At 43.8% G+C, this 15,417-nt stretch overlaps 1 protein-coding gene across 3 annotated transcripts in view; it reads right to left on the bottom strand.

The window, feature by feature from the left end:
- Window positions 1–15,417, bottom strand: part of SETD2 (SET domain containing 2, histone lysine methyltransferase) — a 1,465,157-nt gene that overhangs the window by 1,014,318 nt on the left and 435,422 nt on the right. For all 3 annotated transcript variants that reach the window (XM_069645793.1, XM_069645791.1, XM_069645792.1), the window contains one exon: window positions 4,446–4,523. In XM_069645793.1, the coding sequence (XP_069501894.1) occupies window positions 4,446–4,523 (78 nt within the window). The remainder of the gene's footprint in view (window positions 1–4,445; window positions 4,524–15,417) is intronic.

Raw genomic sequence — 15,417 nt, 5'->3', positions numbered from 1 at the left:
ACTTTTTAAACATTGGAAAATACTTTCAACTTACCTGCAAGAAGTGCTTCAGTTCACCTTGACTTTTGCCAACTTAACATTGGCTGGTCTGGCTCCCTGAGTGATTCTTCTCTCTTCTGCTTATGTGTTTTGCCATCCTTCCAGGAAAGGGTTAACTGACTTTGCATTGGGGGGTTGTTTTGAAAGTACTTACCTACTTAAGAATAACAGTCAATACTGGTTTTATTCTGAACTCTTCTCTTTAATACTACTCCCAAGAATATTCTAAATGCAAGTGTGATATATTAATGCCAACAGCACTAGCTATTGATGTTACCCGAGGGTGTAGGTATTGTCTGTGTGTCATCCCAAATGGGTATTTGCTGATTTAGAAAACTAAGACTGTATTTTCGGAGTGTATTTTTATGTTGCTTTATATTTCTCCCTTCTGAAGAAGGCTTATTCTAACTGACGGATACATAAATTAATAGTTTATTCAAGAAACCTTGTGTATGTTTTTATTTGACTACTTGTCATTGTGACTGTGCAACTCCCCTACTGCTCACATTGACCGCTCTTGAGATAAGCCTGGCTGCTCAGCCACACTACCAACCTGTGTAGTACAGACTTATACCAAAGGCTGGGTTCCTATTTCCAGGTGGTCAAGGTTGTTTTAGCGCACCCAAAGGCTACTGCATACAATCTTGTCTAACAATATATGATGCCACATAGGAGATCACAATCCCCTGGTTCGTCAGACACGGGATGTCCAAGATGTGCGGAGAAGGGAGCTGTTATAACCCATACGCCGTCAGAAAAAGGATTTAGACTGTATATCCGACAGCGACCTTGTACAGAACCTTCCTTATATACAATCCAAGATGGACTGTTCAAATCACTATTTCAACCCTTTTGAGGATAGCTCAGGGGCAACATGCTCGCCTTGGAAGCAAGATGACACTGCGCAACTCAGGTTTGATCCGCGCTTTGAAACCTCTGGGTATTAAGCGTGTCATAAATAACCCATCATTTCATAACTTGAGTCATGCCTGCAAAATAATTGCGATCGCATTGTCCCTCTAAAAGCCATTAAAGAAAACAAAGAAAAATAACCAAATGGTATAATGAGAATCTTAAAATTGTAAAACAATATGGGAAAAAGTAGAAAATCTGGCTCAAAGCAAGAGATTAAACTACTTTCCTGGCAGTTAAGTAAGCTTTTGTTACTTATAAAAAAGAAATCTTGCTTGCAAAATCCCTTGCAATGCAAAATCAAATTGATTTAGCTGAAAATGGACCAAAAGCACTGTTTCGTGTTATAAGAAATGTTTCCATCCCTGAGAGTGCCAACTCTCATCATCCAGCGTCAGTTACTACGGCTAATGAATTCTATTGTTTCTTTCAAGAGAAAATGTGTACTATTCGAAACAATATGATTGCCTGCTCGGCCTTCATTGAAGGCGAAGCTGATATGAGTATTTCCCATCTCAAATACTCACCTAGTTCTTTCCCAAATGTTATCTTCTCCTCTGTTGGGACCAAGGAAGTCCTTGAGTATCTGGAAAAGCTGAAACCGACGAATGTCATCTATAACCCAATTCCAGCATACTTTGCTAAAACAGCACGCCTTGGTTCACAGTGAACCTTTAGTTTTTACGATCAATGCCTCATTATGACGAGGATCTGTTCCTCTAGAACTAACAAAAATCCTCTCACACAACTACTAAAAAAACCTACATTAGATCATAAGGTTCTCTATAATTATCGTTCAATAGCCAGCCTACTATGGCCTGCACAAATTCTGGAGAAAGAGGTGACTAAACAACTTCAGACTTTTACAGATGAGCATAACATCCTTGACTGCTTTCAGTCGGGCTTTAGACCGGGCCACGGCACAGAGACTGCCCTGGGGGCGGTCTGGGGCTGCCAACAAAGGTACTGTAAGCATGCTTGTCATGCTGGACCAGTCAGAGGCCTTCGATACAGTGGATTTCAAGATCCCCATTACAAGGCTGTCATCAGCGGCACATATTTCTTAAGAGGCCATGAGATGGTTTGTGTCGTCCTTGTCTGATCGCACTCAACAGGTGAAGATGGTTGATTGTCTCTCAGAGATTGTGCCCGTTGAGTGCGGGGTACCTCAAGGGTCCTCCATCACTGTTCAACTTTTATATTCTAATATTGTTGAACATTTTTTCTATGCGGATGACACCCACATTTATGTTCGACTTAAACTGTGTCAGTAGTACCTTTGGTTTTGTCTTGTGCCACAAAATCAAGAATTGGATGCTGGAAAATAAATTACAGCTGAACCCCCTTCAAAAACAGGTTATTGTGTTGGGTGCAAAGAGATTGGTAAAGGAAGTGGTTTACACTATTCCCTGCCCCTCTCTCTTTGGCGTTTCCACTAAATACTAAGACACTGTAAAAAACCTTGGCTGTATCTGGCAGTCAAGTATGGACTGCAATTCACAGGTCAGTCAAATGGTAAAGTCTGTATTTTGAATTGAGGCTTCTAAAACCAGTAATGTCTCTCATTGCAGAGAAGGATCAGCCAACAGTGGTTGGAAAACTAACCAATGCTAGGCTGGACTACTGCAATGCCCTCCTTATGGGGGGTTCAAAAATTTCAAATTAAGCGATTGCAGGTTGCTCAAAACTCAGCCATTAGATTGATTTGCTCGCTGAGGAAGAACTGAAATCTCAGTAGAGAAGGCAGTTACATTGGCTTCCAATATCTCAGAGAATCCTGTTCAAGATGCTTTGTTTGGTGTTCAAGTGCAACCATGGGAAAGCACCAGTCTATCTGAGCACAAAAATTCAGCTTCATCAACCTCAGACTGCTGCGCTCATTGGATCAGCACCTTTTGCAGGTCCAAAGGGTCAGAACAATACCTTGGGGCAAGAGACGATCTCCACCTTTTTGTCCCCAAGTGTTGCATGCTCTTCCTTTGAACCTTCGATGTCTTGATTCCTTGTCAACCTTCAGGAAACAATTAAAAACCTATCTGTTTGCCTAGATTAGATCTTTCTATCAAAAGCCATTGCCCATGTGACACTATGAGAATCCATAAAAGATGATCTTTGTGCCTAGATGCAGTCGTGCCTGGTCCCCTCAGGGGTATGCGTGTTACAAGTTCTCAAATCAAATCCTGTTCTGGGGGCACACACAGTGATTAAGCCGTCTGGCAAGAGTTGGAAGTTAGGATGCAGCCATGCAAAATCATTAAATTTAACTGGGTGCCAGAGGCATGTTTGGTGGGAGTGTTCCCTTGTTAGTTAAAAGGCGGGTAGACCAGAAACTAGGATGTAGGATTTAGCATGCATACTAGCTAAACGGCGGATCACCATTGCATGAAAGTCCCACAAGGGCCTGCGGATGTAGATTGCTGGTGGAGTGATTTGAAGCACTGGTCCAGGTCAGAATCAGTGGTATGGTATAGAGCAATGCAAAAGGGGATAATGAGAGGGGAGCAGCAATGCAAGTGTTTAGAATGCACTGGTGTAGTTGATGTTTCTCTCACCAGACAACCCCCTTGAAATACTAAAATCCAGACTACAGCATGCTGTTCGTAAATGAGAAGGAGGCAACATGGCAGGGGGAGGCTTGGAAGGTGGGCAAGAGCGTTAGCTGTTATAGAAGTAGCTTCCCCGACGGTCCTAAGGTCTAGATATATTTAAACAGAGTCCCCTGATGTAGGTTATGCAAGCAGATGGTTAACAGATTAATTTGTTTGGTATTACTTTTGTTGTAGATTTGCTCCAAGAGAACATAAGGAAATGATATCATGTTGTAACCACATTGTACTGAACGCAAAACTGAATTAAAAGATTTTTTTTTTAAATGAGCAAACAGGCGAGGAAACTAAAGTAGGTGGCTTTACTTTCATTCAAAAAAGTGGTTCCATGTGATAATGTCAATGTGTAAAAGTTGCCAGGTAGGGAACCTTTTTTCCTGCCCCCTAAAATTCTTTACCCAAATTTCAGGAGGGGTATAATTTATATATCATTACCTCCAATCATAGAATATTTGGGCAAAGTCTTTGTCTGCGGGGGACATTTGTAGGCAAATGCCACCACTTGGCGGCCTTTTACACAGCAACATCACTGCACACACAAAAAGTCAGGTCATTAGTGAAAACAAAAAGTGTCTCCCAAAGAAGTCTAAGGGAGGAAATCAGCAAAAAGAAAATCTTTCCTATATAGTGGTGGGGCTATAAAGAGGGAGAAACGGGGTAAAATGGAACAATTCTCAATTGGCACAGTGTTCTTTAAAGAGTTGTCTCCCTAAAGAAGGCAAGACTTTCCTTCCCAAGAAACTGTAAAAAAAAAAGATTGCAAGGTCCTGTACTTATGTTCAAAGGTCTTTCGCCATCCATAGCTAAATTGATGTTCTCCATATCACCACCAACACCACCACCACAATTACAACCTCAACCAAAAATGCGAGTTCAAACACAGCTCACCTTTTGTGTCTCGCAGTTTGGCTCACAGCTATGATTCATGAAACGAGAACAATTTCCCTTTTGGGTGGCATCTATTATCTGCAAAGAAAGTGAAACGTGAATTAAAACAAAATGCTAAAACCATGCAAAATAAACACTATCTTTACTAAAATTTCACTTTCATATGCTTAAGTTATTATAATTAGGAACTTGGGTAGATTCACATGACCTCATCATAATGTGCATATCTAATGGCCTCTATTGTGAAATAAAGGTTTATGTGATGTTAGTTAATTACTTAAATTGTTTCCCCGACTGTTGGCCAGATGGAGCGATAGATTTTCTCCAAAAAGTACTGTGGTTGAGTGATGTTTTTCTTACAATATTTGCCAAAATGCTAGCATCTTCATGCTTCTCTTGCCTCAGCACTTCCAGCCTGCTGCATCTGCTCAAGCACACCTGGTACATATTATTCCACAGTGCACCTACCAACCACATGACTATATTACACGGAGGAGTTCCAATCAACAAATGATAAGACAAGTGAAATTGCAGCTGCCATAACGTTTCTCAGAACCTGGAGGTGAAATGAACCCAATTCCTGATTGGTGCCTGTTGGGGCAGAATTGCATATTGTGCTGCCCCTTTTAGGTACTCCTAAACATTTTTGCAGCTTGTCCTTGGGGTTTCTTAGTATCTATTTATGCTGACATAGTGACCACTGAAGTCCTCCTACTGCAAACCCTTTTAGTTTTGGCTATCATGTGATGCTTTACCTAGAAGCCAACACTATTGTGTTAGGCAGAATTGCATGCAGTAACCTCTGTGACCACTACACACAATTAGGACTACAGGTGTTAGCCAAACCAACCTTTGGTATAAATCAGTACCACACAGTTTTAAGTAGCAAGCTAAGCAGCCAGGCTTATTTCAAGAATGAATGTGAGCAGTACAAATAGTTACAGAGGACTTTCAATCACAGTGGTTCAAGTAGACACATTATCAAGGTTTCTTGGCAAAACACTTATTAATTTATTATACAATCATTTAGAAAACGTTTCACTAGCAGAAGACAACTTATTATATACCAATACACTTCAATACAAAACTCCAAGATTTTGAAACAGTTTGAGCTCCCCTGAAATTAGGAGCCAAATGGCAGTTCAGTTACTTAGAAGTGAGCAAAAGGGGCAAGGTAAGTAGAATAGATCACATATACTTGTTAGACAGTGCAAATAGTGTCAGTTCACCAGAGGAGTTCAATTCAAGTCACTAGGCCAGGCCAAAGTCAATGGGCTAGTGTTCTGGATAGGAAAAAGCAGTTCTGGTATCAAACGGTAAAGTCTTTGCAAAAGTTCTCAGAAGTAGTTTAGGCAAAAAAGAATCATATGTCGGGTCACAAGCTGATTAGGCTTGTAAATTGGGAAAGTTTCACGAACTTTCACCACAAGAGTGGCATTCTCTCAATCGGGTTGGCACAGTACCTTAGTATGAAGAACAAAATTCAGCCGACAATGTTGGGACCTTTCCAAAAAGAAATGGTGAAAAAAAAAGACCACGGCCAATTTGACAAAATGGGCACCTATGGGTGCTTTACTGCAGCTGCAATTGTAGTCAATGGTAGAAACACACAATGTAGGAAAAATTAAACCACTGCCACCAGCCCTTAATTGTAGAAAGGGTAACAAAAATGTTACATGAGAAACTAGACAGAGGGGATACTAAGTAACTCCTGCAGCACCCTATTGTAAGATGGGGTGTGCTGTGTCTAGAAAGTTACAAAATGTTGTCTTGGAAACTGAAGTTTCACCAAGAGAAGGTATTTAAACATTTGGGAAATCTAAGAGACTTCTCTGTGGCACTGCACTGAAGGTGCTGTCTGTCACAATGTTAAGATGATGCCTATTGTGTTCATCAGACTCCAAAGTCAAAAGAAACAGAAAACACATACAAATAAATGTACAAAGTCCCAAAGTTCAGCAAAAGAGCTGGGGGTCTCTAGGGTGGGAGGAATTTAGCACCAAACTGAAAATTCTCCCTAAAACTCTGTCTCCTCACTCCTTGCCAGGAGGGGGGGCCTTCCCATGGGGCCAGGGAGACAAGTCCACTACCCGATAGTCCCCCTGGGGGTGGAACTCAATGGGAGGATCCCATGGGAGGAGAACCCCTCTGTGGGAGAGGTGAAGACTATCGCGGGAGAACGCTGTATGACAATTACTCCTCTACCCCTAAACTCTTGTCCATACACACAGTTAAAGCCACAACATTCCAATCCCCTTTACCCCTTTTTTCTGCTCCCATTTACTTAATGCTTATGAGGAAAAACCTACTGTGACGAGGAGAAGGGAACATTGTGGCTTTGTAAACACTGATGTTAGGACTGATTTCCAATACTCTGCCCTGGTGGACAGATGTATAGACAACTCTGGGAGCTATAGCCAAACCAGTTCAAGGTAGTAATTAGTCAAGGCCAAGTCTCAGGAGGAGTGAGCCTGCTAAGGGGTCCACAATGAGCACAAACAGTGAAAAGTCAAGGAACACACTAAGCCAATCAGTTCTAAAAATACGTATTTATTTATTGGCATATAACACTAGGAAAAATGACTACTAGCACGTAATATCACACAAGACTAATTAAAAGATACGTATATACAATCACTGGAGTAGGGCAAAATACATAAACCCCTGCAAAGGAAGGCAAGTATTCCTGTGCAGCACTACAGGTCCACAGAGATTCAACACTCATTTTAACAGTCCATCCCTAAGATGTATGGGGCTCTGTGCCAAAAAAGTTCACCAAAATTGAGCACATTTTTGTGAGAAAAGAACAAATTAGTGTTGTGCTTCTGGGGTCCTATGAAGAGTTCCAAGGGGTATATGACAAGTTATTCTAGCTAATAAAAGTGTCCCACACTTTCGGAATGCTTGCATGAACAAGAAATTGCAAAGCCAAGCCAAACTGTTCTAAAACTTTCCAAACTTTATAAAAAGATTGTTAGAGGTTCTGGTAAGTACTGTTACAACTCAACCCCCATACTTCCATTCTTCCAAGGGCTTGGAAGGTCTTCTGAAGAGGGGCCAAGTTCGCTTTTCCCACCATCAGCTATGGTCCTGGTAGCCTAGGGGTTGCCGGTTTGAGCACTTCTCTAGTCGGCAACAAATGCTGGTGCAAAGTCTTCAGTTTGGAGAACGTAGAAGAACTCTATGCAGGGCCCCTCTCAGCACAGGACTGGATGACTTTTGGACGACAGTCCCTGATGCTGTGACGCAGGGGGACACTTGCCGCAGTGGGACTTTACCTCTCATCTCAGATCCCCTTGATGCTGGAACCACGAATTCTGGCAGGGACGAGTCCTGTAGTACAAGCGATCGATCCCCAAAGTTCCAGGCTTCAATGTGGAACGGCGACCTCTGCAGCAGTTTAACCCAAACTCTGAGCTGGGCAGCCAATGGGTGATCCAGGGGCACTTCCGAGTGCTCTTCTCAGGACTACGACTCGATGTTGAGAGTGGATGTTCCCTCCACTCCAAGGGTCTTCGCAGGACTTCTGAAGATCACCTACAAGACAGGCCTCTTCCAGGAAAGCAGCAGAAGTTGGTCGCCAGGCCTTCTTCCAATGGGTCCACGGTCTCCTTATAGGACCTGCAGGTGGACAGGATACTTGGCTTCTTCAGTTTTCTTCCAGGATCTCTGAAGAATGGGTGCAGGGGTCCGCTTCCTATTCATTGCAAGCCCATAGAAGGATGTTCCTGTCCTCATAGGCTCATAGGTCAGTAAAAAAGGTTAGAGAAAAGATGGCCACGGGACAAGTTAAAAACCTTGTGAAACGGCCATGTTTGTACACTAGCCCCATTAGGTAGCCAAATGCGGTAAGGCTAAAGCAAAACTAAAAAAAATAGCAATAAGTAACTGCTGCCACTAGCCTGACCATTAGTTACACGTACAATAACGAAAAAACCTCTGAACATTAGTCTAAATCAAAACAGAAAGTATACGCCATTGTACTGCACTGTAAAATGCATTGTATAATGATAAAAAGTTAACATGCCCCCGCGTCCTGAGGATCCGGATGAAGCCTGCCTTCAACCACAACACCTGATATAATTCTGACCAAACGTCTCTGAAACACAAGTGCAGAGCTGATGAGCGGAAGTGGCAGGCTTCGAGCACATCCTCCGACAGACTGGCCTGCCGCCTGCTCCAAAGACATTACAGAAATCTGCTCGGAGAAGGTGGCCTATATCGAAGCCTGCATCTCTGGGGCCACCAACAACCCGACTGAACTGTTCAAAATCTGCAAGGAATGCACCAATCCTACTGCAGTCTCCACTTCTCTGCCAGCACTGACCTGCTGCATTTGCCTCTCCCTTCATAACTAAAACTCCAGTCTTCACTCGTCTACACTCCTACATTCTCCCTCACCCACTCTCAGGCCTCCTTTGGCCACACCTTTCCTCCTACTCTCCTCTTTCTCACCCATACCACTGGATGAGGTCTCTTGATAAGTCCTCTCTATGAAAGTCTCTTCCAAACAGGTGCTCCCCTGCTCTTCCAGAACTATCAACGACAACATTACCGCCCTTGCTCCAGCCTTGGCTGATATCTGCAATCATTCCTGTACCACTGGATCCTTCCCGCTACTCCTCAAGCACTCACTTGTGCACCCTCTACTCAAAAAGCCTTCTTCCGAAATTCCAAGATGGCCACCATCAGGAGAGCATCCCAAACAATGCTCTCCCAATCTCTGGGGTCAATTAGAAGCATTCCAAAGGCAGTGTCACCCTCCCAAGGCGAAGCTACAGGCACAAGGACTCTTGGTGTAGTTGAATCGTCCAGCTCTCCCCGATCACAAACGGGGGGATTGATGGAGGCGCCATCAGTTCATTTGGGCTGGCAATGCCTACAAGCAGCCGCCTAGGTGGATCACTAGGCATACAAAGTAACGGCAAGCGCTGGAGCAAACTGCCCACTCCAGACAAAGGAACCCTGGCTGAGGATACACTGAGGAGCACTTGTCTTTCAAATGGTGTGCAGCGCAGGGAAAGGAGCAGGGCAGAGAAGATTCTGCCGGCAGGCGGAGTCTGCCGCTGAGAGGAGACAGGACTTTCCGGAAGCAGCAGAACTCAAACGATGACCTGAGACACTTCTTTCAAGTACTGGAGACCGAGGGGCTTCGGCCTAGAGTTGTATGGGAGGCAATGTATCAGGGAGAACTCTCATTTCTGTGCTAATTCCCTTCAACCTTAGATAACCCCCAGCTCTTTTGCTGGACTTTAGGACTTTTTAATTTTTTACTCTGAGTGAGTGAGGCCTTTGCTCACTCTCTCATGTGTTTTGACCTTATTTGGAATCTGTTTCCTCTGGTTTTGGAGTCTGACAAACTCCATATGCATCTATTCTTTGTATGGCGACACACACCTTCAGTGCAGTGTCCCAGAGAAATCCTTTAGATTTCTCATAAGGTTTAAATACCTTTTCTTATGTGAACTACTGTTCGCAAGAATAGTCAAGTGAAATTGACTTCACTTACCCTTTGTTTTTGTAGGTCCAGCACACCTCATTTTATGTGGAATGCTGGTGGATTACCTAATAGCCCCTGATCCTACATTCTTATGTAACCCATTTTATGTTACCCTCACTACATTAAATGGCTGGTGGCAGTGGTTTAATTTTCCTACCATTGTGCTTTTCTACTGCAGGCTCAATACTCAGCTGCAGTATAGCACCCATGAGTGACAATTTCGTCAAAATGGCCCCGGTCGTGTTTTTGTCATTTTCTGTTTTTGAGGTCCTTCTTGTGTTTACTCTGCGTGTCGAGACACTTCAGCCCTTTCTTGTTTTGCCTTTAGCGGGCTTCATTCCTGAAACCCGCCTCTGGCTCCAACGTGTCTGGAAAGGCAGGATGTGAGGGAGGTTCCCGAAAGTCCCCTGTCCTTTGTCTCTAGGAATGCCTGAATACAACCTGACTGGCTGGCTGTCCTTACTGGGCGGCCACCCTGCTGTGTGATCGACAGTCTACGGTGTGCATGAATGGGAGAAACCTGCTTAAAAGTCGAGGATTTTTGGACTAGAGGCAGAGTCGACCACTGGGAGAAACACGACAAAGTAAACGTGAATGAAGCTTGCGGCATCCTCCTGGACCTTTGAATTGCCTGGTGAATCCCAGCTTCTGTGCTGAAATTCCTTTTTCTGACTGACAAGAGAAGCTCCGGAAGGGACGACTTCTTCCCTTGGGTTAGTGACCAACTAACTCCGAGACGAACTCCACTGGACCATCTTACCCTGACTGGCTGTACTTCTTCGCTGCTGCAAGGACCGAGTGCCAGGGGTCAAGAAAGCCGTAGTAGAGTGAAATGTCTGAAATATGTCAAGAAGCGCCAGGTGTCTACCAAGGACCCTCCCCAAGCAGGTGAGCCCAAGCTCCAGTCCCCTCATCCAGAGTGCAGGACTCAAGAAGTGAAGGAAGCCCAACCGGTATACAAAATCCACGGTGGTGCGGTTTATCGTGTGCTGAAACCGCAAAGTGCTGCTGAACCGAAAAGATGTCCTCCCCCGCCCCCACCTCTTGTCCCCATGACGGAGGCTCTGGAACCCAGGGTCTGCACCGCTGCAACAGGACAATCCAGCTGGACCACCTCTTCAAAAAGGAGGTACTGTTGAGGCTTAGGGTACTTACCTCATTGACTCTTTAGCTTACTGTTGTTGGAGTGGATTCTAACTCTGCTTTTCACAAGTGTAACAGCTTGTGACCCTACAAGTGATTTCTACAGAACTCTCTAATTTTGTGCAAGACTGTTACTATCCAAGAAGTGCCTCATCTCCATCGACTGTGTTCCAATTGACTTTGGCTGTCCTGGCTCCTTACAGACTCCTCTAGTCCATTGACTGATATTTCGGTCCCTCATAGGAAGGATAACTTGTTTTAGATGGTTATTGCTGGGAAAGGCTTGTCTAGACTACATTGGAAGATTTAAGTATACTCACATGCCCAAAGAACCTGTTTAACCCTTTTCCTTCCTTTCTGCAACCTCAGAATCTATAACTAGTGATACATACCATTACTGTTCTAGGAGACCCAAATGCACTCTGGCGTGATTGGCTGACTGTCCGGCAAGGACAGCCACCCAGCTGGGTGAGTGGCAGATAGGCTGGAATGAATGGGAGAAAACGGTTTAAAAGGCGAGTCTCCTGGAATGGAAAGCAGAGTCGACCACTGGAACGGTGTTGGGGAGAATTCTCAGAAATGTGCTAATTCCATTCACCTTAGAGACCCCCAGCAAAGTTTGGAGGACTCGTTTTGTTTTTTCTTGAAAGAGAGGGAGCCTTTTTTCCCCACGCTTTCATGTATTTTTATATGTGTTTTAAACTTGTGTTCTTTGATTATGGAGTTTCATGTGTGTTACACAGCACCCTCAGTGCAGTGACACAGGGATGTCTTTTGGACTTCCCAAAGGTTTACATACCTTCTCTGGGATAAACTACTGTTACCCAGAGAATGTAAAGTTAAATTGACTTTACTAGTCTTTCCAAATTCCTAGACCCAGCACACACTATTGTACAATAGGGTGCTGGAGGGGTTAGCTAGTATCCCCTTTGCCTAGCTTCTTATAATAAGTGAGGAAGGCGAGGCGTGCACTCCAGTTCCCAGTCAAAATATACCAGATGCAAAAAGTAACTGGGTTAAATCCCAAGAATGTCCAAGTATTAACAGGGTTGAATCCCAAGTGCTGCATTTCAGTTGCTTTTTAGTTTTTCTCCTCCAAGCGCCTTCTTGTCACAATCATCAGGGAGGCTGTGTTTAATGTTACCATTTCCTCACTAACCGCCTGGTGGGAGTGGTTTACGTTTAACTACTGTGGTGTGCATTTACCAAAGGCTGCGTTCGCAGCTGCAGTAAAGCACCCAAGGGTGCCATTTTTGTCAAAATGGCCCGGTCTTCTTTGTTCATCATTTCTTTGTTGAAAGGTCCTTCGAGATTCTCTGCGCGCCGAACCTGGTTTGGTCCCTTTGTTTACTTTTCCTTTGGCAAGATTCACGAGTGAAGCCCGCCTCTGGCTCCAGGGTGTCTGGGGTGGGCAGGAAGTGAGGGAGGTGCCCAAACCTCCCTGTGCTTAGTCTCCTAGGAGACCCAAATGCACTCTGTAGTGATTGGCCGGCAAGGACAGCCACCCTGCTGGGTGACTGACAGCAAGGCTGGAATGAATTGGAGAGAACTGAATATAAGGCAGGGCTTTTGACTTGGAAGGCAGAGTCGACCACTGGATGAAGGAATCCGAAGAACTTCAAGAGGACGCCTGCTGCAACTCCTGGACCGTTGGTTTGCCGGTGAAGCCCTGCTGCTGTGCTGAAACTCCAAATTTCTATCGACAGAGTAGCCCCTGCAAGGACAACTTCTGCCCTTGAGTTGGTGAGACCAATCAACTCCAAAGTAAGCTACCTGGACATTCTCTCAGAGCTGGTTGACGTTCCACAGAGTTGCTGCTGGAAACCGAAACGCCAGGGAGAGGAACACCAAATTTTGTGTGTTGCTTTTAAGCTGCCCAAGAGCTCTGGGACGATCCTCTGGACTCCCAGGAAGCAGGACTGTTCGAGCCTGAGCCACCTCAAAAGAGTGCGGGACCCCAGAAGCAAGGAAAGCCCATTCCGACAGCCAGGAACCGTGGTGTTATATGTGGTGGACACAAGCAGCTGAAACACCGAATAGCCACTTGTTTGAAGATTGCTGGTTGCAAGCGGTGACTTTCCCATTGCAGTGCAGGAGTCCCCAGAAGTCCTCCCTTTTGGCCCCATGACTGAGGCCCAGGAACAGTGAGATCTGCAGAGCTGTTCAGGAACAGAAGTCATCAGCTGCACTTTTTCTTAAATACAAAGGAACTGTAAATGTCAGAGAATGTACTGCTTGCTGTAGAATTGCTTGCATCGTCTACTACTCGCAAGTCTAACAGCTTGTGGCCCTACATTGAGTCTTCTTTTTCTTCAAAGACTTCTAAAACATTGTGCAAAGATTCTTACTTGCTTGCAAAGAAAAGCTTCAGCTCATATAGACTTTTGCCCATTGACTTTGGCCTATCCTGTTTCACTGAATGATTCCTATTGAGGGATCTGAAAGTATTTGCCTGCTTAAGAATATTAGTGGTCTCTTGAATGTTCCAATAACCTTTTCCTTTGACTTACTCCGAATTGATTCGAAATGCAACAGTGATATATTAATGTCCACAGCACCCTAGCTACAGCAGTTACCTGAGGGTGTATGTTGTGTCTGTGGGCCATCCCAAAAGGTTACTCACTGATTTAGAGATATTAAGAGTGTATTCTATGAAGTATATTTGAGTGTTACTGTTATATTGCTCCCCTCTGAAGAAGGCTTACATCAACTGACTGATAAATTAGCAATTGTTTATTCAAGAAACCTTGCGTATAAGAGTTTATTTGAATACTTCTCAATACGCTACCAAAACTGTAGTACAAGTTTATACCAAAGGCTAGGTTTCCTATTACCTGTAGTCAGGGTTGTTGTAGTGCACCCAAAGGGTACTGCATACAACCTTGCCTAACAATTATAAAAAATAAAGTTTTATTTTAAATACAATTAGGCCAAGTTAAGTCTTTGGGTAAGTACTGGTCAAAGTCAAATGCATTATAAAAAAACACAACACAATGCTTAAAGGTACACAGACCAAAGCATATAACCTTATTTGGAACACCGAACAGTAGTTCTAGGGAAGTCAATGCATTTCATACACATTTAGTATAGGTCACACCTATTCTGGGGAGCAAAAACAAATGGTTACTTTCAGATCACATTCAGTGATACCAGGGTAGTAGACCCTAACAGCTGTACTGTGATGCTCAGCAAGAAATCACATAATAAGCCAACTGGACAATATACGTTTTGTGAATAGTGGAACACTTATTCTAGGTACAGTAAAAACCTATTACTACTTTTGTGATAACACAATTATACTAGGCGAGTGAAACCTAAGGGTGTGATATTCAATTACAGGTACTTTTGAGATAAGTGAAACACAGATGGAGATGAGCAGTAACTCTAGTAATTTATATTAGGATGGCACAGCTAACTCGAAGTAAAACCCATATACTTCAAGGAGCCAACAACAACTTGGGGCAGGTATAAACCTAAGACTGTTTTTGTGTGCGTCTAAAACCGACCAGGGAAAGCAAAACTCAGTGTTACTCTAGGTAGGTAAAACCTAATGCAGACTTATTCTGGACAGGCTAACAGCAGGTAAGAGGCAGCAAGACCCAGTTGTGGGACACTCATACAATTACCCTAACAGGAATAATAAAGTGAAACCAACAGCATTACTTTTGGGAAGAGGCACAATCAAATCTCAGGTGACTAATATACCCTTACATCTACTTTCTGTTAGAATGGCTAAACAGTTTCTAAGGAAAGAAAGAGGTTACATATACTTTTCAGAATAGTGCAACACACATTCAAGGTAAGTAAGAACTGTTTTAACTGTTCACAGTTACCAACCAACTTCTTTTGCAAGTAACTTTAAACACTCATTCTCTTTCCTAGGCAAAAGGCACAATCCATTAAAAGTCTTTCACTTATTCCTGGAGTACGAGTGTTCTCAGTGGCAGAAGGGGGGGGGGGGGGTCAATAGGGTCTAGTGTTCAACAGTCAGTGTCGGGATAGGTTCTTTAGTAGCATATTTCCAAAGGAAGACTGTTCAAACAGGTGAGTATTTTACTTTAGAGTTAGTTGAGGGTTCATGAGCTTGACAGAAGACACCTCAGGAGGATTCCAGCAGTGGGCCTGGGTGAACTGGACGAGAGTACTCCCAATCACAGAAAACACCACAGAACTACACAGGAATCACAAGAGACTTAAGGTAAGTAAATACCCAAGCAAGCACAGTACATCAGCACAGAGGATTTTGCAGCAGGACTACTTCAGGATTTGCAGCAAAAACCCAGTCGGTGAATTCCTTGTCGTGGTGACTGAAAATAGGATCTTGGAAGG

Source organism: Ambystoma mexicanum, chromosome 2p, assembly GCF_040938575.1.
Source record: "Ambystoma mexicanum isolate Mex_15411 chromosome 2p, UKY_AmexF1_1, whole genome shotgun sequence".
NCBI classification, from domain to species: Eukaryota; Metazoa; Chordata; class Amphibia; order Caudata; family Ambystomatidae; genus Ambystoma; species Ambystoma mexicanum.
Note: the sequence above shows the minus strand (reverse complement) of the source record. Positions and strands in the feature narration are given on the sequence as shown.